This window comes from Carettochelys insculpta, chromosome 26, assembly GCF_033958435.1.
Source record: "Carettochelys insculpta isolate YL-2023 chromosome 26, ASM3395843v1, whole genome shotgun sequence".
NCBI classification, from domain to species: Eukaryota; Metazoa; Chordata; order Testudines; family Carettochelyidae; genus Carettochelys; species Carettochelys insculpta.
The window spans coordinates 11,742,940-11,763,884 of NC_134162.1; the positions used below are offsets into that span (position 1 = coordinate 11,742,940).

Consider the following 20,945-nt stretch of genomic DNA (forward strand, 5'->3'; position numbering starts at 1 on the left):
CCTGGCCATGAGTCTGGCCAAACAGCATGCTGGGAAGGCCACACTAGGCACTTTTGTGAACATCTATCTGGCTCCCATGCAGCAGAAAGAAACCAGCCAGGGACGGTTCTCTGTGAGCCTTGCCCTGTTGTTCAGAGTGTGCTGGCTGACCCAGACCCATCCAGGACAAAAGGTGATCACCATCAGTGCAAGGAACGTGGATATCAGAGATGAGCCAAACCTTTGTGTCATATAGGGTACAGCACTGGAATAAAACACCAGCTGCATGGCTGCGTCTGTCGGGACTGCTGGCTTGGGCTGCAGGGCTATAAGTTGCTGTGTAGATGTCGGGGCTCAGGCTGGAGCTGGGTTCAAGGACCCCTCCCCCATGTTGGGGTCACAGAGCTTAGATTTCAGCCCCAGCCTGAATATCTATGCAGCAGTTTTCGAGCCTGGTAGCCCAAGTCCCAGGTGACAGCTGTGGGCGATGAGCTGCATAGATGCGCATTTAGCAGTGGATTTTGAAAGTTTTTTTGGCACCAGAAGAGGAACCTACTGGAATTTTTTAAAAGTACCCAGGCACCTAATTGTAGTTAGGCCCCTGGGCACTTTGGACAATCTCATTACATACCAACTGCATTTTTAGATAAGTGAAGACCCTGAGAAATCTGGCCCCTGCTCTCTAGCCCAAACCAGTGCAGGATTGCGCCTTGTTGTCGTGTCTGTCTGATGCTCTGTCTGGCCTGTTTGCAAAGCAATCAGGTTCCCACTCTTCCCTGGGAGAGCTATTGCAGAGACTAATTGTGGCTGGTGAGTTTTCTGTTTTAGGCCGAAAATTTCCCCTTTCTTTATTGATGTCATTACCCTTAGACTCCCTTAAGTGCCTCTCTCTTCCTGGTGTTCTCACCTTGTGTCAACTGAAGGACCGTTTTCCTGTACGGTCACTCCACCATGCTGTGTAGATGGATGTTACGTGTGTGAGCCTTTGCAGCAATGTCCGTCTCACAGAGGTGGGGATAACCAGGGATGTGGTTGGGCAAGCTGCCCAGAACTGACCTCCGCTGGAATACAATCAAGGGAACTTAATTTAATAAGCCTGTTTCAGCAAAAACAACAAGGAGCCCTTTGGCACCTTCAAGTCTAACAAAATTTATTTGGGCGTCAGCTTTTCTGGGCTGGAGCCTAGTTCATCTGATGGTCAAATAAAACTGCCAGTCTTTCAGGTGCTGCAGGATTTGTCAATATTTTTGATCGAGTGAGTTTCTGATGCTGTCTAGAGGATCTGACCCATCTGTCACTTCATGGCGTTCTCTCTCTTTGGCTCAGGCTGTGTGGGTATCCCCCTTTCTATTCCAACCATGGTCTGGCCATCTCTCCAGGCATGAAAAAACGCATCCGGATGGGCCAATATGAATTTCCCAACCCCGAATGGTCAGAAGTGTCTGAAGAAGGTAATAGCTATGGCAGAGTATCTGCATTGCGAACGTGTGTGTGTGTGTGCGCGTGCACGTGCATGTGTGCGAACGCGCACACACCCCACCTAGAACACACTGCTTTGTTTACAAAACTGTCAGTAGCTCGGCACTTGTCCCTGTACCTCTCACGGTAAAATCCTAAGGGACCGGCGGTTCCGATGTTGGCAGTGAGAGTCCCCTTTCCAGGGTCGTGTCGTGTGTGGCTGTAATGCCCAAAGGCAAAGCTCAGCCTGTGTGTGTATGTGATCTACCATCATAGAACAAGGCCTTGCCTAATGTGGGAACTTGGCTATTACAGCCGCATTGGTGCAGCCCCTTACTGTAGCCAGGTGAAGCGGTAACATTGGTGCCGTATAGCCCATTCGAATAATGGCTTTGTCTGTATGCACTCGGGGTTTGCACTTGCCACAGTTCAGGGCTGCTGCCCTGGTGTCCTCCCTCTAAGGCTTCCGGCTCCCCTCAGCATCACCTCTCTTGTGAGACCACACACCCCTCACTTCCTCCGGTGTGCCCTTGGGGAGAATAGATATACGGCCAGTGCAGCTTTTTATTAATGCTTTCCTGCTCTCTTCTGCAGTCAAACAGTTGATCCGGAACCTCCTGAAGACAGATCCGACCCAGCGCATGACGATAACAGAGTTCATGAACCATCCCTGGATCATGGTAGGTTTTCATGCGGGTTTCTAGAGGGAGCCCCGGAAATGTGGCAGGTGCCAGAACTGAGAAGTGGAAGGGGACAGGGACAGTGGGGAATTTCATTGGAGGCTCATCCTTTGTCTCTCCCCTCTAAAGCAATCGATGCAGGTGCCCCAGACGCCACTGCACACTAGTCGAGTCTTGAAAGAAGAGAAAGACTTGTGGGAAGATGTCAAGGTAAACACTCTGAATTGCTTCTGCCCCGGACTCCATCCTGTTCCAGGAGGCACAGCTGGTGCAGCCTGCTCTCCAAGTGCATCTCCTTAAAGGGGATAAACATCATGTTGTTTTGCAAAGCTTGGCAGCTGGGCAGGCAGCTTTGGGAACTGGAGCCAGTTCTGGCCCCACTCCTGCCATTTGTGCAGGCAGAGCCCTGTATCCACATGGTGTGGCTTGCAGGATCAGGGCCTTGATTTGTTGTACTAAATTTAGTGCTAATAAAGAAAGCTCATGTACATGGAAATGAGATCCAAATTACATGAAGGAGAAGAGATTATTGCGAGGGAAGAGCTTCTGTTCACAACTCATTTCTATGCAAGTCCTGTAAACAGGAAATGAACGTAATCAGGGGACTGCAATATTTTTATGTGCTTAGTGGCTGTGCAAACCATTTTCTCCACTTCCTGCCAGCAGCTTTGTGGAGGTGCTGTCCCTTGCTACTCCGGTAATGACTTGTGTTGTTACTGTAGCATGTTTTTGACTGGGTTTGCAATGAGATCTCCAGGAATGAGTGGACAATTGTCTTTGTGGTCTCTTGGATCCTTTTGCTTTCTGCTGAGGCTGCTGGTAAAGGTGTTTCTGTGATGTGAGCATAAAGAACTGGATGGAGGCTGCTGGCTAATTTCACTTGCTAGTGGCTGCTAGACAGCTATTGAACAGTAACAAGGATGAGTTTGGGGAATGAGTGTGGCATGTTGTGTTTTGAGAGGGCTACTTTTCTGTTAGCAACAGAGGCACAGACCACCCAGTGGGAATGGTTTGTGGTATGTTGTTTCAGGAAGCAGTCATGCTAGTTCGTTTCAGCAAAACCAGCATGGAGTCCTGTGGCACTTAGTTTATGCTCTAATAAATACTTTTATCTTTTGTGGGCTGGAATCCACTTCCTTAGATGCATGAAGTGAAAACTTGAGTTTGGCAGGGATAGCCATGCGAAGATGAGTGTGTCACATTACAGTAGAGCGGACTAGTGCTAACAAGGTCAGTTCAAACAGGGTGGATGTGGCCCATTCCCAACATTTGATGAGATGGTGCGAACGTCAAAAGAGGGACATAGTCTCAGACAGGTCCCTGGGTTAGTCTGTAGCTTCACAAAAAACAAACCAGTTCTGTAGCACCTTAAAGACTAACAGTTTTATTTATTAGGTACTGAACTTCTGTGGGTAAGACCCACTTCATCCGATTTATTTTTTGTAGCTAGCTAGCCAGTCCCAGTCTCTGATCAGATCAAGTCGGATAGTGTTAAATTTGCATATGAGTTCCAGCTCTGCAGTTTCATGTTGAAATCTATTTCAGAAGTGTTTTGCCTGAAATATGGCAACTTGCAAGTCTGTTATTGAGTATCCAGAGAGACAGAAGTGCTCTCCTATTGGTTTTTGAATGTTACTGTACTTGATGCCTGACTTGTGTCCATTTATTCATCTGCACAGAGCCAGTCTGGTTTGTCCAATGTTCACGGCAGAGGGGCATTGCTGGCATATGATGGCATATATCACATGAGTGGAAGTGTAGGTGGGCAAGTCCCTAATGGTCTGGCTGGTTGTGATTAGGTCCTATGATGGTGTCAGTTGAGTAGGTATACTGATAGATTTGGCAACGGGAGTTGATCCAAGGAACAAGACTTAGATTATAGGGTGAACAAGAGCCCACTGCTGGAGCTTAGAAGGTAGAGAAATTCAAGCTAGAACCAAACCCTTTGTAAGAGTGATGGTAATGAACTGTTGGAGTAGCTGCCCAAGAGACGCAGTGGATTCTGTGCGACTAGACTTACATTCAAACTTGGGTATCTTGTTCAAATGATGTGTGCATTCAACCAGATGTAAGTAAACTTGGTGGTAGAACTATTGGGTGAAAGCCTATGGCCTGTGCTATGTGGCAGGTCAAATGACCACCATGGTCTTGTCTGGCCTTAGGATCTATGAATGCCCATAAATACATGTGTAGGGTAGGGATACACAGTAGAGTAGGGATATATGTGCATATGGGTATGGATAAAGGACATGGGCTCATGTGTGTGGGCACAAGTACATAATGTCTAGCACCAATATCAAGTGCCCCCATCACTAACCAGGCCTTATCTTTTCCTTGGTCTTTCTAGGAGGAGATGACAAGTGCCTTGGCCACCATGAGAGTAGATTACGAACAAATTAAGATAAAGAAAATCGAAGACTCCTCCAACCCTTTGCTGATGAAGAGGCGAAAGAAAGCAAACCCTTCTGAGCCAACAACACTCCCCCACTGAAGGCTCACACCAGTTCCTATGCAGCCATCGAGAAAGCAATAGTACATATATTTTAAGAAAAGGACAAAGCTGGACTTCCTCAAATGCATGGAATTCCAACGTTTATACCAGATTTGTTGTTTTTAGCTGCCTGCCCATGTTCCTGACCTTTTTGGAGCAGGTGGAGGAGATACCCCCTTGAGATACTTACTATTTTGTCTGAAAGTTCAACAACTCTGGAAATTGGGATTTTTTTTTTTTTGGTTCCATATTTTTTCCTCCTTCATTGAAAAGACATGGAAATTCCTGTGGTGACCTTTTTAGGGTATATAATATATAAATATTTTTTAAAACTACTGTAAAGCCTAAACCCAGACAGTATGTTCCCTGTGCGAAGCACTGGCTAGAGACAAAGGCTTCTGGCTTGTTTGCCTCGTGCTGATGGATTTGTTCCTCAGGTGAGCTTCTGGTAAATGCAGGTGGAAACAAAGGGGCTCAGGGATAGGAATATGGTATGTGGTTTCTTATCCCTTCCACCCTCCCATGCGTAATGTTTTTCCCTTCACGTGCTGGTGGTTTTGAAGGTCTTGGGAGAGCCTGCGGACCTGGAGCTCCTTTGCAGGCCTGGTTGCTATTGAAGGCATTGTGGCGCAAATCCCCACCAAACAGGAAGCCTGGGCTCTACTGGTTCACACACGTGGTTACTTTCAGTGACCATTGTGTGTGTCTGGGCTGTGTGTATGTGCATGTGTGGGCAGCGGGTAGCTTGTATGTGGGTACCCTGCGCACACTCGTGTGTTCTTTCGGAATGACTCTGGGGGTGGGGGGTGGTCTGTAACATGCCTAGAATTCATTTGTAATATCCCGGGTGTTTTGGGGGGTGGGGGAGGTGGTGCTGCCTCTACCAAATCCACTACAGCCGCCCCTGCCTTCAGAGGGTTAGCCTGGACGCACCTCAAGCAGATGCCTTGTTATCCAGTTTTCATTGCTGTCCCCTGCTGGTCATGTTGAGCCTGTTGCAGGGCCTTGTGATGCTGAGAAGTGGCAGGTGGCAGAGACCCATGCTCCCTCACCATTAGCCTATCCTGACTTTTTCTGGGGCTCCTTGGCTGTTGTCCCACTGGGCTGAGTGCACATAAAGTTGCATCTCTTCAAAGCTTGCAGTGGGGGGATAAAGCAGACATGGCCCATCCCCTCTCCTCCAGGGGCTGCAGCCCTTTCACTCACCCCAGCTAAGCTCCCCACTCTGATGTGACAAAGACACTTACCGCAGGGAAGCAGGAGTCAAATGGGACACTCCCTCCCAGTCCCCTCTCTTCTGAGCCATCTGGATAGCGACTGCTACGGCCTGTCAGTCCTGGCAGTGCAGTAGCATTTCCTTCCATTCTCTGGCTGGTACTTGCCTCCTGTGGCAAGAAGCCACTATGGGAAGAAGCCCAACAAGGTCCAACGCAGAAAACCAGCTGACTGAGACCTGGATGGGGGAAATTGGGAAAGTACCTCAAAGATCAGCCAGGCCTCAGTCTCGTTCAGTGCTTCAGCTGGGATTCGAGCACTGCCCCCTTGCCTTCCTTCCCACTCCCTGGGATGCCTGTTCATCTCTCGGGATGCCCTCATACTACCAAAGGGGGAGGCACTCCTGATTTGGCCTGTAGCCCCTTCCCACTTCTCCACTCCCAGGGTGGTTGGGGTTTGCAACCAAGTCTCTACTCCTGGGAGCAGAATAGCCACCCTGAAGTCTTTAGTCTGATTTCTTTTCCCGCCTCCTTGTCACATTGTTGCGCTGTGTTTTAATGTTCAAACAAAAAAGAAAACATTTTTTATGGAAATTTTTAGTTTTTAGGTGACATTTTAGGCACTGTATGGAATCTGAATTTGTTTTAAGGACAAGTTTTAATTTTTTTTTTTTTTTTGGTTATCTTATACTAATCCCTCTGGTCTGCTTCTCCCTCTTTTGGATTAAAGACACTTAGTACATCATGCAGTCTTCCTCCTCCTTCTGTGTGTGGTTGAGTGGAAGTGGCTTGATACTCCAGACTGGCTGGTGGTGAGCCTCAGAGTGCCCTAGCCGAGTGTCATGTTCATTTCCAGGGAGCCAAGCATTACACTGAGCCAAACCTGAGTCAAGTCCAGGCAAAAACTCACTGGCTACGTCTACAGTGCAGCGATCTGCTGACAGAAGGCACCGTCAGAAGAGATGTTCCAACGAAACTTCTGTTGACAGAGTGCATCCACACACACAAGCAGATCAAAAAGTGATCTGCTCTGTCGACAGAGTGGCCAGACTGCCCTGCCCGCTCTTGACAGAACAGCCAGCGGGAAGCACAGCAGACAGGGCTGCCTGGTGACCTGGAAGCCCTGTCTGTCGACAGAGGGCCCCCTGGAGTGTCCACACAACTTTTTTGTCCACAGATTCTGTGGAGAAAGACATTCTGCCTTGTGGGGGAGAAGCAGAAGGCTGTTGACAAAAATGCCGAGTTCTGTCAACAGAACGCATTTTAGTGTGGATGCTCTGCAGGTTTTGTTGACAAAACACCTGTATTGTCAAAAAAGAAAACAAAAGCCAAACAAAAACAAACAAAAAAACCCCCTCTAGTATAGAAATAGCCCATGACTCTGGCTCCAGCTCTCCAGCACAGGGCATATGCATCACTACAGGCTTATTCTGGTGGTTTAAGTGGGATGGTACGTGTGTACACCTTGCTCTGGCCTTTTGCACAGGGGTGGATTTTACTCCATTGCTTTCAACCAGAGCTGCACTATTTCTTGGTTTACCTGAAAATCAAACCCTGATCGAGCATTGCCTTTGCTCTATGTAGCTGGTTTTGTGCCAGTGTCCCCATTTGTCATTTAGCCTGGCTAAACAAATACTGACTCAAAAGTCATGCTGCACCCTGGCCTCTCATTTCCACCTCCACCCTTGCAGTGGGGATGGATTTTGCTGAGAGGTGAGGATAGTCCCTGCAGCTGGTGCTCAAGGCTACAAGGTTGGGTTAGCTCCAGATCCTCCTGCTCCCCTGTCATTGGGAGTGGAACAGAGCACTGCCAAAACCCTTTGGCTTTGGGACTTGGGCCGATTGCGAAGTTTGGATCTGATGATTATTAAATGACGGGAATGGGGAGGGGAAAGTCGTATGCACTCAGACTCTTACGGAAATGTTTGCAAAGGGTTTCTTAGCCCACCCATCCTGCAGCGGGACGGCAGCTGGACCCACAAGTGGTGGCTTGATGGGACATGGCACTGGTAAGTAGCACTGAGCAATGTATGGAAGAGCCAGCAGAGGGAGTCATTCATCCAGCTCAGCTGTCCTTCACTGTTTGGTTTTTAGCCACATCTGAAGCTGGGATATAGAAAGGGGAACAGGGACTAAAAGTGCACCAGAAGAGGGTCTCTTTGGACACTCCCTGGCCAGCTGCAGATCCTGGGGGAAAATGCTCCTGTCCTCTTTGGGATTCGTTTGCCAGATCATTGTGTGGGATTCTCACATGACAGCAATGACAAACAGCCCTGCTGCTGGTGCGGGTCTTTCCTTCTGCTGGGCGAGGGTGGAGGGGATCTGAACAAAGCAATGGGCTCTGCTGTCTGGTCTGCGTGTCCTCTCCTGCCATGCAACTCTCTGGGAACTCAAAACTTGGTCGTTGCTGCAGCTCAGCTGTTTGGCTTCAAGAGTTCTCTGCTGCTGCCAGTGATGCAGGCTCTACCATGCACACAAGCATGGGGCTGCCTCTGCACAGCTCCCTCTGTTGGCAGTTGCTGAGTCTTTCTGCTGTGGCCAGTGACATGAAGAGGAGAAAGTCCCGCGATTCACCAACACCCTCGTCATGAGGCCAAACATAGGAACGGTTGTGAGAGAGTGGAATGCAATGGTGAGGGGCCCGTATCCAAACACCTGAGAGAGATGCATGGGATGACAGATTAACGGCAGGGTCATTTCTTTCCCAGTCACTGTGTTTTCAGCTGAACCTGTCACTTCAGTTCTTTGCTTGTGTCAGTAAATTCCAAGGAAGTGGATGGGATAAAGGCCCACTTGACAGTGCTGGGTTTTTATTAGAAGGTACCCAGTGGAAGCACTGTGCAGGGAGCAGCCCTGTGGTGTAGCAGGGAGAGTCTTGCAGCACAATGCAGCGGGCAATCTGAGGTAGGAGCTCTGCAGAAGGCTACGGGTGAGAACATCCCTCTCACGCTCTGGCTTTCTGCTTCACACTGGCTCAAGGGTGGTTGCGGGGGAGGCCATTTGGTTTTGGTTTTTACTCGTGAGGTTTTCCTCCTAGTGGCTCCAAACCAGCCTGGCGCAGGACACTGGATCCTTTGCAGGGAGAGCTGGCTGCACTGTAGGAACCATCTGTGGCCCCAAACCTAGGGTGCCCTCCCTCTCCCCCCCACCTGATCTGAATACCTCAATGTTCAGAGAGGTTCAGAATACGATCTGAGCTGTTCTGTGCACCTCTGCAACTGTCTCTCGCTCCTGATGAACAGCAGGTGCAGTTAGTCCAGTTCCAACTACCCTTTCACTGCATCCTCAGTCTGACCTGCAATATCCCTACTGTTCAGTTAACCCTTCTAAAACAAGGACCGAGGTTGAGGAGGATGGATTGCAGGGGGTCCAGTGAGGGCAACAAAAATTATTAGCAGGCTGGAGCATGTGACCTATGAGGAGAGGCTTAGGGATTTGGGCTTATTTAGTTTGCAGAAGAGAAGAGTGAGGGGAAATTTGATAGCAGCTGTCAACCTCCTAAAGGGGGGTTGCAAAGAGGATGGAATTAGGCTGTTCTCAGAGGTGACAGATGACGGAATGAGAAGGAATGGTCTCAAGTTGCAGCAGGAGAGGTCTAGGTTGGATATTAGGAAAAATTATGTTGCTAGGAGGGTGGTGGAGCACTGGAATGAGTCACCTACGGAGATGGCGAAATCTCCATTCTTCGAAATAAGTCCTGTAGCACTTCATAGACTAACGGATGTTTTGGAGCATAAGCTTTCATGGGCAAAGACCCGGTTTGTCACATGTACTGGAGATTCCAGAGGTCCAATTATACAGGCTCATGAAAAGGAGGGTGTCCCAATTAAGAGGAAGGCCAAAGTTGACAAGCAGCTAATGTGAGGTGTGAACACCAAGAGAGGAGAAACTGCTTTTGTAGTTGGCCAGCCACTCCCAGTCTCTGTTCAATCCTTGGTCGATGGTGTAAAATTTGCAAATGAACTGTAGCTCTGCAGTTCCTCTTTGAAGTCTGTTTTTGAAGTGTTTTTGTTGCAGGATGGCTACTTTTCAATCTGTTACTGAGTTTCCAGGGAGATTGAAGTGTTCTCCTGCAAGTTTTTGTATGTTACTGTTCCTGATATCTGATTTGTGTCCATTTATTCTTTTATGTGGAGACTGTCTGGTTTGCCCAATATATATGGCAGAGGGGCATTGCTGGTGCATGATGGTATATAATACATTAGTAGATGTGCAGGTGAATGAGCTGTGATGGTGTGGTTGATGTGGTCAGGTCGTGTGATGGTGTCACTGGTGTAGATATGTGGGCAGAGTTGGCACTGAGGTTTGTTGTGTGGATTGGTTCCCGAGTTAAAGATACTGTTGTGTGGTCCATAGTTGCTGATGAGAGTTTGTTGCAGGTTGGCAGGCTGGCTGGAGGCAAGGACTGGCCTGCCTCTATCTTTACCAGTTTGACAAAATTCTGGCTGGGATGATTTAGTTGGGGTTGATCCTGCTTTGGGGAGAGGGCTGGACTCAATGACCTTCTGAGGTCATTCAGCCCTAGGATTCTATTACCTTCAGCAATCCTTCATATCCGATTCCTGGGTCCTAGCACTGCTGTGACCTAAGCAGCTGTACTAACAGAATGTTGTCAAGGGGCACTTAACACACCTTAATTTACACCTACACACTCCTCTAATTTGTTGTTGGTCCCCAACGCAGCTAGCTGTGTTGGTATACCTCAGTATTGACCCATTAAGCTCTTGTTAATTTTCCTCCTCCCATAGCTTCTGGAGATGTTGTAGTCAGTACATAAGAACGGCCATACTGGGTCAGACTAAAGGTCCATCTAGCCCAGTATCCTGTCTGCCAACAATAGCCAATGCCAGGCGCCCCAGAGGAGGTGAACCAAAGACAATGATCAAGTGATTTGTCTCCTGCCATCCATCTCCTGCCTTTGACAAAAGGCTAGTCACCATACCTTACCCCTTGCTAATAGCTATCTATGGACCTAACCTCCAAATATTTATCGAGCTCTTTTTTTAAACTCTGTTAGAGTCCTGGCCTTCACAGCGTCCTCTGGTAAGGAGTTCCACAGGTTGACTGTGCGCTGTGTGAAGAAAAACTTTTTTACTAGTTTTGAACCTGCTACCCATTAATTTCATTTGGTGTCCTCTAGTTCTTATATTATGGGAACAAGTAAATAACTTTTCTGTATTCACTTTCTCCACACCATTCATGATTTTATATACCTCAATCATATCGCCCCCAGTCTCCTCTTTTCTAGACTGAAAAGTCCCAGTCTCTCTCGCCTCTCCTCATATGGGACCTGTTCCAAACCCTTAATCATTTTAGTTGCCCTTTTCTGAACCTTTTCTAACGCCAACATATCTTTTTTGAGGTGAGGAGGCCACATCTGCGCACAGTACTCAAGATGTGGGCGTACCATAGTTTTATCTAGGGGAAATAAGATATTCTTCGTCTTATTTTCTATCCCTTTTTTAATTATTCCTAACATCCTATTTGCTTTACTGATGGCCACTGCACACTGCATGGCTGTTGTCAGAGAACTGTCCCTTATAATTCCAAGATCCCTTTCCTGATCTGTTGTAGCTAAATTTGCCCCCGTCATATTGTATGTATAATTGGGGTTATTTTTCCCAATGTGCATTACCTTACACTTACCCACATTAAATTTCATTTGCCATTTTGCTGCCCAGTCACTCAGTTTGCTGAGCTCTTTTTGAAGTTCTTCACAGTCTGATTTGGTTTTGACTATCCTGAACAGTTTGGTGTCATCTGCAAACTTTACCACCTCACTGTTTACCCCTTTCTCTAGATCATTGACGAATAAGTTGAATAAGATTGGTCCCAGGACTGACCCTTGGGGAACGCCACGAGTTACCCCCTTCCATTGTGAAAATTTACCATTTATTCCTACCCTTTGTTTCCTGTTTTTTAACCAGTTCCCAATCCATGAAAGGATCTTTCCTCCTATCCCATGACCACCAAATTTACATAAGAGCCTTTGGTGAGGGACCGGGTCAAAGGCTTTCTGGAAATCTAAGTATACTATGTCTACTGGATTCCCTGTGTGCATGCTTGTTAACCCCTTCAAAGAACTCTAATAGATTAGTAAGACACGACTTCCCTTTACAGAACCCATGTTGACTTTTGCTCAACAAATCATGTTCCTCTACATGTCTGACAATTTTATTCTTTACTGTTGTTTCTACTAATTTGCCCGGTACTAACGTTAGACTTACCGGTCTGTAATTGCTTGGGTCTCCTTTAGAGCCCTTTTTAAATATTGGTGTTTATATTAGCTGTCTTCCAATCATTGGGTACCAAAGCTGATTTAAAGGATATGTTACAAACCACCGTTAATAGTTCCGCAATTTCACATTTGAGTTCTTTCAGAACCCTTGGGTGAATACCATCCGGTCCCGGAGGCTTGTGACTGTTTAGCTTATCAGTTAGTTCCAAAACCTTCTCTAATGACACTTCAATCTGGGACAGTTCCTCAGATTTTTCACCTATAATGGATGGCTCAGATTTGGGAATCTCTCTAACATCCTCAGCCGTGAAGACTGAAGCAAAGAAATCCTTTAGTTTTTCCGCAATGGCATTATCTTCCTTGATTGCTCCTTTTATGTCTCTATTGTCCAGGGTCCCCACTGCTTTTTTAGCAGGCTTCCTGCTTCTAATGTACTTAAAAACATTTTACTATTTTTTTTTTTTAATTTATGGCTAACTGTTCCTCAATCTTTTTTGGCTTTTCTTATTACATTTTTACATTTAATTTGGCAGTGTTTATGTTCCTTTCTATTTTGATCACTAGGATTTGACTTCCACTTTTTAAAAGATGCCTTTTTATCTCTCACTGCCTCTTTTACATGGTTGTTAAGCCATGATGGCTCTTTTTAGGTCTCTTACTGTGTTTTTTAATTTGGGGTATACATTTAAATTGGGCCTCTAACATGGTGTCTTTCAAAAGTTTCCACTCAGCTTGCAGGGATTTTACTCTAGTTACTCTACCTTTTTAATTTCTGCTTAACTAACCTCCTCATTTTTGTGTAATTCCCCTTTTTGAAATTAAATACCAGAGTGTTGGACTGTTGCAGTGTTCTTCCCAACACAGGAACATTAAATGTTGTTATGTTATGGTCACTATTTCCAAGTGGTCCTGTAATAGTTACCTCTTGGACAGATCCTGTGTTCCACTCAGTACTAAATCAAGAATTGCCTCTCCCCTTGTGGGTTCCTGTACCAGCTGCTCCAAGAAGAAGTATCTGCCTGTTAGTCGTCACCCCAAGTGTTGTAGTTGTGGGCATGTGCTTGCCAGCATGAGTGCATGAAAGAGTTGCCCATGAGTTTAGCCAAACCACAAAAAGCAGATGCACTTTGAGGAAGTAACGCAAAGAGCTTTACGTGATTTTTTTTTTTTTTTTAATGATTTCACTTTTGGAGACTGATTACTTCTGTCTTTTCCGTTACAGCCAGCAGGGATTGACATATGTTCTGATATCACCTGTTAAATAACGGATGAAATATTTTTCCATCAGATCTGACGGAGGTCTTTCTGTTGTACCCATGCACCACAGTAACTAAAAACATGCCAAGGAAATTAGATCGCCATCACAAGCAATGTTCACTCTAAGCTTTTGCATCCATAAGTGGATATTTTCCATCCAGGAGCAGAATAAATTTTTTATGTACACTGACACATGTGAATGCAAATCAGCTGCAGAAACAAAACCTAGCCCTTGGTGTCTGCTAATCTGCTGGGTGGCATTTGACTGTCCTTCTAGTAGTCACATAAGCACACAGCTTACAGGGAACACTGATCACAAGGTAAGGTATCTAGGTGTCACAAGGTATCACAAGGTAAGGTATCTAGTGAACTCCATGGACTCTCCAGCCTTCCCTGCTTACATGGTGCTCCGCTTGGCATATCTAAATATAAATGTTACAATGGGAAATATTCTGCAAACCTGGGACCAAGCTATGGGTTGGTTTGACCTACTCTGAGCACAGTTCAGCCCAGTTTGACCAGCTGGGAACAGTTCCACTTCTCAAGCTTTGCACTCTGCTTTGAGCCAGAAGAGCACAGCTGTTTTGATGGGAGATGGACTGGGAGACAGCTGGGATGTGATCTGTCAATGGCTTAAGATCATTTCCGAGGCTTTGGATGCCCATCGTGAGACTGGAGTACACATACTGCTGGTGGTCCATCAAACAGTTCATCACTTCTATTTTCAGCCTCAATTTCAGGTGAGGGGAGGTGATGAGTGCACAGGCATGTGTATGTCTCAAGTCCTCAACGAAAAGGGAGAGATGAAGGTTCCTAGCCAGCTGGAGGTAGAAAAACATTTTTGGCTGGGTCTGGTCTTCAGTTGGAAAGGATTCTAAGGGTTCCTGTGACTTTGAGTAAATGGGAAAACAGACCCCAGACACCGTCAACGGAAAGGGAGGACTGTGGTTCTTCACAGCATCTTCTCCCTTCCGAGCAACATTGCTTTGTTCTCACACCAAGGTCCAGTTGGGATGGCAGTTTTCTTGTCTTGAATCCTCTGCCTTGAGCGGCTTGCTGGTGTCGATGTTAAATGTAGCCGATGGCATGTACCTGCCAATGATGGATCTTGCAATGCAATATAGGAACTCGTTAACTGAACATCTGGACACAAGTCTGAAGATGACTTCTTCATATAACAGGAATATTGTGGTCATCATACTTAATACCTTTCCTCTTGAGTATCTCCAAATATTAATAAATTAAACCTCACAGCCAGTGTTCCCTGGAAGCTGAGTGCTCTGGGTGGCCTCCCAGGAGACATTCAGATTCCACCCAGCTGATTAGCAGTGCCCACAGCCACCCATAGTGGACATCATGTGTTTCTATTGATGGCACAAATCCCTTGGTGCACAATAACATTCATTCTGCCCAGGGGTGGAAAAAATTAGGAGGAAGGCTGCTCACAATTTGTGCCATTGTTAAATTTCCCCCAATTTACATATGGGAAAATTGGGACATACAGATGGAAAGTGACTTGGCCAATGCTGCTGTTTGAGAATTGAGTCCTGGTACAAGATTTCCATATATGACACGGGATTTAGGGAACCTCAAATATTGAGAGCTCCACTGAAAACCCCAGAAAAGGGTCTGATGCTCAGTGAGGGCCCATCCTTCTAGAGAAGTTAGCCCTCTTTTAACATCTCAAGTGGAGGCCCCAGCTCCTAGTGCCTTCTGAAAATGTTGGCCCCAACATGACCACCCATCTCCTGTTCTAAACATTAGACACACCTCCTCCCTTAGCATTCTCACTCGACTCTTACTCCCATTTACTTATGAGCCCCTGGAGGACCTGCCCTGTTAACATCTGAGTCTGATGTTTCATGTTAGCATTTCATTGTAGCTTTCTGTTGTGCAAAGGATTTCATTAGGCTGAATGCAGGCTGCTGACAGGAAGGGACACTGAGGAAATATGGTATTAGAAATAGTTCATAAACTGCATCTTCTCCTCCTGTGCCCATGTTATCTTTGGTTTCCGTAGACCACATGCGGCATGGACGGCCTTGGAGCATTTCACCCATGTGCTCGTGATGTCGGGTGATGCTAACTCATATTAAAACTGTCAGAAAACATTGTGGTTTAGAACTGTGCTCCCTGAAGCCCTTCATCTCCTCTAGAAATTAGCAAAATGTTTCAAATCTTCATCGTCTGTTTGTGCCAAGTGTGAAGTGAGAGGCCGTGAGCTGAATGCTGAGGTCTGACTGGTGTGCAGAGCTGGATTCTCTTCCCAGGAGTCAGCCAGCCAGGACACAAACCTTGGGTTTGCTGTTACATATGCACAAACTAATTATTGTGTTCACTGATCTCTGGCTAAGTGCATATTTGTTTTGGTTAGCTATGCAATGTAGGATGTGCAACCTATCTACAGGAAGCATATTACAGGGCCTGAGTACTATAAAACAGTGGCTAGTAGTTGTCAGTTATTTTTTTTCCTCCTTTGTGCACTTTCTATCTGCAAAACCAGGTTGTTTGTGGTGCCCTCAGGACTAAATTGATGTCTGTGCCCAGTTGTGAGCAATGTACAATGTGCCATTCTGTACACTCATGTGCGGGGTGTGTGTGTGAGAGAGAGAGAGAGAGAGAGAGAGAGAGAGGGACAAGATGTACTTGGTGTTTATAACAACCTGAGATCGTGTCAGATTCTATGGTGGTTTGAGCTGAGGCTTGTATCTTCGCAAAGTGTTTCACAACCCAGCAGCAAAAGGGGCTCACAAAGAAATGAGTCAGCAGCTTCTGGCTTTCTGTTTTACTTTTTTCCAGTTTATTGCTTTCCTTGCAGGACTTTCTTTTAGTTAACATGAAATTACTTTTGAGTGGAGACAGCAGCTCTCAGCTAGGGCTGAAGAGCTGGCATCCTCACCAAGACTGAGATCTGGTGCCCATCTTTTTACAGTGAGAAGGAAGGCTTTATGTATCTGAATCTTAATAGTTCTTTTCCCTTACATCTTCCCTGTGACTTGGCGAATTAGTATTTTTCAGGTGGGAAATAGAGGCACAAAGCGATCAAGTGACCTGTCCAAGGAGTTTGTGACAAAACCAGGAATTGAGCCTGGGTGTTCTACCTCCCCAGCTGGCACCGTAGCCACAGGACAGTCCTGTTTGGTTACTTTCTGGTTGTAGGTTGCAGCAGGGCATATTAGATGTCACTTAGTACTTTGTGTCACAACACGAAGGAAACAAAAGGCGAGATGTCATCTTGCACTGGTTCCTAGAAAGGGGGAGTCAAGCACCACTAGGCTGAGCAGAAAGGGAAGATCACCAGCAATGTACCTCCTCCAATCACTCCTCCCTGGAGATCTGGCAGGAGGAGTCGCTTCCTCCAAAGGGGCGAGGCCGTAGTTGAACCCTAACAGTAAATCATGTCCTTTTTGCATGATGATCTGGTGTTGTGGTTACTGCACTGAAGCGGAAATGTGGGCCTGTACCAACGCACAGCACAGAAAGAGGTGTGAAGTGTAGGCAGCTATTTCCAGGCCCACAACTGTCGTTAACATGAAGCACTTGTACAACATCTGCGCTTTGGAAAATTATTTCATATAAACAAATGGCAAATGAGCGATTTAAAAAAAAAAAAACGAAAACCCTAGCCCAGCTCTGCGGGGAGAGGCTGAGATTGAAATTTCCTATGGAAAGCCTTTTTTTGTGAAATCACAGCTCTCATTTGCACAAATCTCAACACCAGCAGGAAGATTTCTGCCCAGGAACTATTGTCTGCTATGTTGTGGGAGAAGAGGGAGTCAGCAGGGAGGGGAAAAGAAGAGGAGAAATAACTGAGGCCATATTGGCCAAATGAGTCCTGCATTAAGTAAGGTGGAAGATAGCTCTGAATGCTAGAAGAGGTGGGGAGGATCCTGTAGCCACTGGAGAGCAGGACCGCTTGAGTGGGTCTCATTTGCTGTCAGATTGAGAACCCTTGTCCCTACCACATGTCTCAGCAGTGTCTTGTCTTTCCCTCCTCACCTGCCAGGAAGGGCTCCAGCCATGCTCTTTCTCCTTGCACTTCCAGCCAGGTTCTGTCTGATTATGTAGTTCTCTTCCCAGTCTTGCCACTCCAGCTATATGTACCTGAGGGGGTCTCTGCCATGGCCCTCTTTCACCTTGACCTTCAGCACAGTCCAGTTCCTTCCCTTCCACACTTCAACTCCAACTCTGGCTTCCCTTTCTCTCTTAGGTTGCGTCAAAACAACAGACCTTGTAAGGTTTACAGCGTAGCTGCTTTTTGCTGACAGCAGAGTGCTCTTCTCTTGACCTTATGACCACTGCCAATGAGTTGTGTTAGTTATGTTGGTGGGAGAGCCTCTCCTTCTTGAACTTTTCCCAGTGAAACTTCTGTCAGTTGGGGGTGTGCATGTTTAACACCCCATCAAACGTTTTACCAGCAAAAAGAAGTATAGACAAAGCCTTAGACCTTAGCCTTTGCCTTTGGGAAGGCCATGTCTTCTTCACAAGGGATAGGCTGCTCTACTCATCCTTGCCCTGCACACTCTCTCTCACACAGATATGTATTTCAGGGGGTGGGAGGGCAGCTAGGACAAGCACTCTGAGATCTGTTTTCTGTAAAGATGCTGCTAATAAAAGGAATTGCTGTGTCAACATGTGGGTGTTGGTGAGAACAGATACTTGCTCATGCAAGGTGCTATCGCGCTCTCCTCCTAATTTGAACGAATCAAAAAATCCCTAGCAAACAAAACCACTGTAAATAAAGAGAATAGGAAAAAAGCGGGCCATTCGAAGGCTTTGGGCCTAACTGGCCACAGCTGTTGTGGGTAAAGGGCATGGTGTTCTCCCACAGTGCTCTGGTTTCCATGGGCTGTGGGAGAGGTGAGGCAGAACCTACATGACTGCTTTAGCAAAAACCGGCAGGGGGTTGTGAGAGGAAAGGTGGTCTTGGGGTTAAGCTGCTGAACTAGGCCTCAAGATCCAGCTTTGATTCCCAGTTCCACATACTCCGGGTCCCTGTACAGGAGATACTTAACATGTCCATGCCTCACTTTCCCACCTTGTGGATAATGACCGTCTGTTTAGACGGCAAGCTCTTTGGGGCAGAGATGGCCTCTTACTGTGCTTCTGTGCTCTGTGTACCACAGCGTGCTCTGTCAGTTATAGTGCAATAAGAACAACAGTAACTGGAGAGCGTTTCAGTGAGGGATGGATAAATGTTTTTAAAATGGGGGTGGCACTTCTAAACTTCTCCTGTAGCTCCCCAAAACAGTCCTTTTGAGAATTTGCCCTTTGTTTTCTAGTGTACAGCATGACCATACATGAGATGAGTGTGCATCACATTAGAATGCGTTTACTGGAGGCAGCTGATGATGGGATCTTGTGGCAAAGACCCCCAGTGGCTGTGTCATTGAAGTAGTGCCCCTGACTACTGGGTTTGGGAGGAGATCGAATGCTTTTGTCAGGTCTAGTTGTACAGATTGTGAGGCAGCCAGGCATTTGGAAAGGTCCTTAAACCATGTCCACACAACACATTTTCTTGACCTTGGGCAGCTTAAGTTGCAGTAACAGTGGAGATGGACACACTGCAATGCTCCCGCTGCTGATGTAACTCGCCTGCTATGCTGGCATAATAAAACCACCCCAGCGAGAGATGTAGCACTTGGGCTGACATAGGTGGAGTGACTGTCAGTGTAAATAGTGCAGGGCTTATGTGACCTCTAGCAGGAGCTCACAGTGGCTGCTCTGGTCGCCATTTTGATTTCTTCTGCTCTGCAGGGAGGTACGCAGATGAAGGCCTAGAGGAGAACTGTGCCCAATAGGCAGAGTGAGGGCAACTAGCTTCAACAGTTAAAATCTAGGGAGGGCACTTGACCTTTCATCCCGCTTCCCCACTATGTGTCACCAGTGTGAATGCCCTCCCTGGCATGTTAAGTTTCCAGGAAGTTTTACACTTGCTCTTCCTGTCAGCTCAATGTGGCAAGCTCACATGGCAATGGCCCGGATGAGTAGGCCTCCTCCACACAGCCAAAGCGCTCCTCCCTGGAGTACACAGGACATAGTGAATCTCCTGGGTGGCGGGGGAGAACAAGCTGTGCAGGCCCAGCTCCACGCCAGCCCCAGGAACTGCATGCCCCTATTGAAGCTCAGGAGTGGTTGTACCAACAATGACTCTGATTAGAGGTGTTATCCTACAGCCGTGGCTGGAAGAAAGTTATCACAGGATAATCACTGCTTTCACACCCAGATGACCAGCCCTGCAGTCTCCAATGCGTTGTGCTCCCAGCAGAGTAGGAGAGGGAGTGTTGCTTGTGGGAATGGCAGAAAAGATGATTATCGATTTGGCTCTGTAGGCCGGGACCTCACTGTCATGTTCACTTTCCTATCCCGAGTGACTGGGCCAACCTCAAAGCAATCGTGAAGATTTCAGAGCGTGGCCCAGGATCTAAGTAGCCTCTGCCATCAAAGCATGGAGGAGAAGGGCTCTGATAGGGACATGCAGCTGGGCCACGTAAAAATCAAACAGCCCTGGCAGGCACAGCAGAAGGGACTGGAAGAACATGATCACCTCTACTCCAGAGCCACAGACATGCCACTTCTACATGAAGGGGGCTGGCTGGGCTGAGGATGGTGGTACGTACCCCCTCCTGAGCCTGTCTGCTCCTCTTTAGCTGGGTACAGCACAAGAAAATATCGAAGAGCCGTGCAGGATGCATGCTTTCTGAAAGCAGCGGAGAACCCAGGAGGAGGCCCATGGAATGCTGGGATTGAGGACCCTGCACTACATGATGCTGAACCTACTCCCACAAGGCATTACAAACCCTTCCCAAGGCACCCTGTGGCCAGCTGCGCAATGTAACACCTACCCACAGTGCACTGCTCTAGTTTTGGGCACAAAAGCGGCTCTGATGAATGTGCTCCGCTGACACAAAGAGCTGTGTGGAAATGCAGCAGTAATATAATTACAGCAACTGACTGCTGCTGCTGTAAATTGTCACCCTAATTTTGCAGTGTAGAGATAGCCTAAGCCTGCAAGCAGGGGAAGTGACTAGGCTGACATAAAATGCTATGCACATTTACAGTGCTGTTATAGCCTATTAACAGCAAAACAGCAAGTCCTAATGAAACACCTTTCCCAATACTTCCCCATTTGCCCTGACCTCTAGTCAGCCTTACAAGAAGCCATTCATATTTAGTTTCAACTGGAAGCTCACACTCAAAGATAAACAGTGATCAGATAAGAACATGACACCACCGCTTGCTAACATTTTATTTTTGCAAATGCTTCAAGCATAACTGGAAACCAGGAGAGGTTGTACAGATGATAACCCTGATTAAATGTATTATCCTACAACTATGACTGGAAGGAAGTTATCACAGGATAATCGCTGCTTTCATGCCCAGATGACAAGCACTGTGGTCTCCAATGTGTTGGTTTCTCTGCAGAGTGGGAAGGGCATGTTGCTTGTGGGAATGCTGGCTAATGATGGAAACGGTGATTATTGACTTAGCTCTGTAGGCAGGGCCCTTGCTGTCACATTCACTGTCCCAGACCAAGTGACTTGGCCAACCTCAAAGCAATTCTGGAGAATTCAGGGCTTTGCCAGGGAACTAACTGGTCACTAAAATCAAAGCTATTCTTACCCGGA

General features: G+C 46.9%; 1 protein-coding gene across 1 annotated transcript in view; it reads left to right on the plus strand.

The window, feature by feature from the left end:
- The window catches only part of MAPKAPK2 (MAPK activated protein kinase 2), an 83,368-nt gene extending 76,952 nt beyond the window's left edge, over positions 1-6,416 (plus strand). The window contains exons 7-10 of the mRNA XM_074977623.1: positions 1,306-1,430; positions 2,032-2,117; positions 2,247-2,327; positions 4,465-6,416. Of these exons, the coding sequence (XP_074833724.1) occupies positions 1,306-1,430; positions 2,032-2,117; positions 2,247-2,327; positions 4,465-4,608 (436 nt within the window). The 3' untranslated portion in view covers positions 4,609-6,416. The remainder of the gene's footprint in view (positions 1-1,305; positions 1,431-2,031; positions 2,118-2,246; positions 2,328-4,464) is intronic.
- The last annotated feature ends 14,529 nt before the right edge of the window (positions 6,417-20,945 follow it).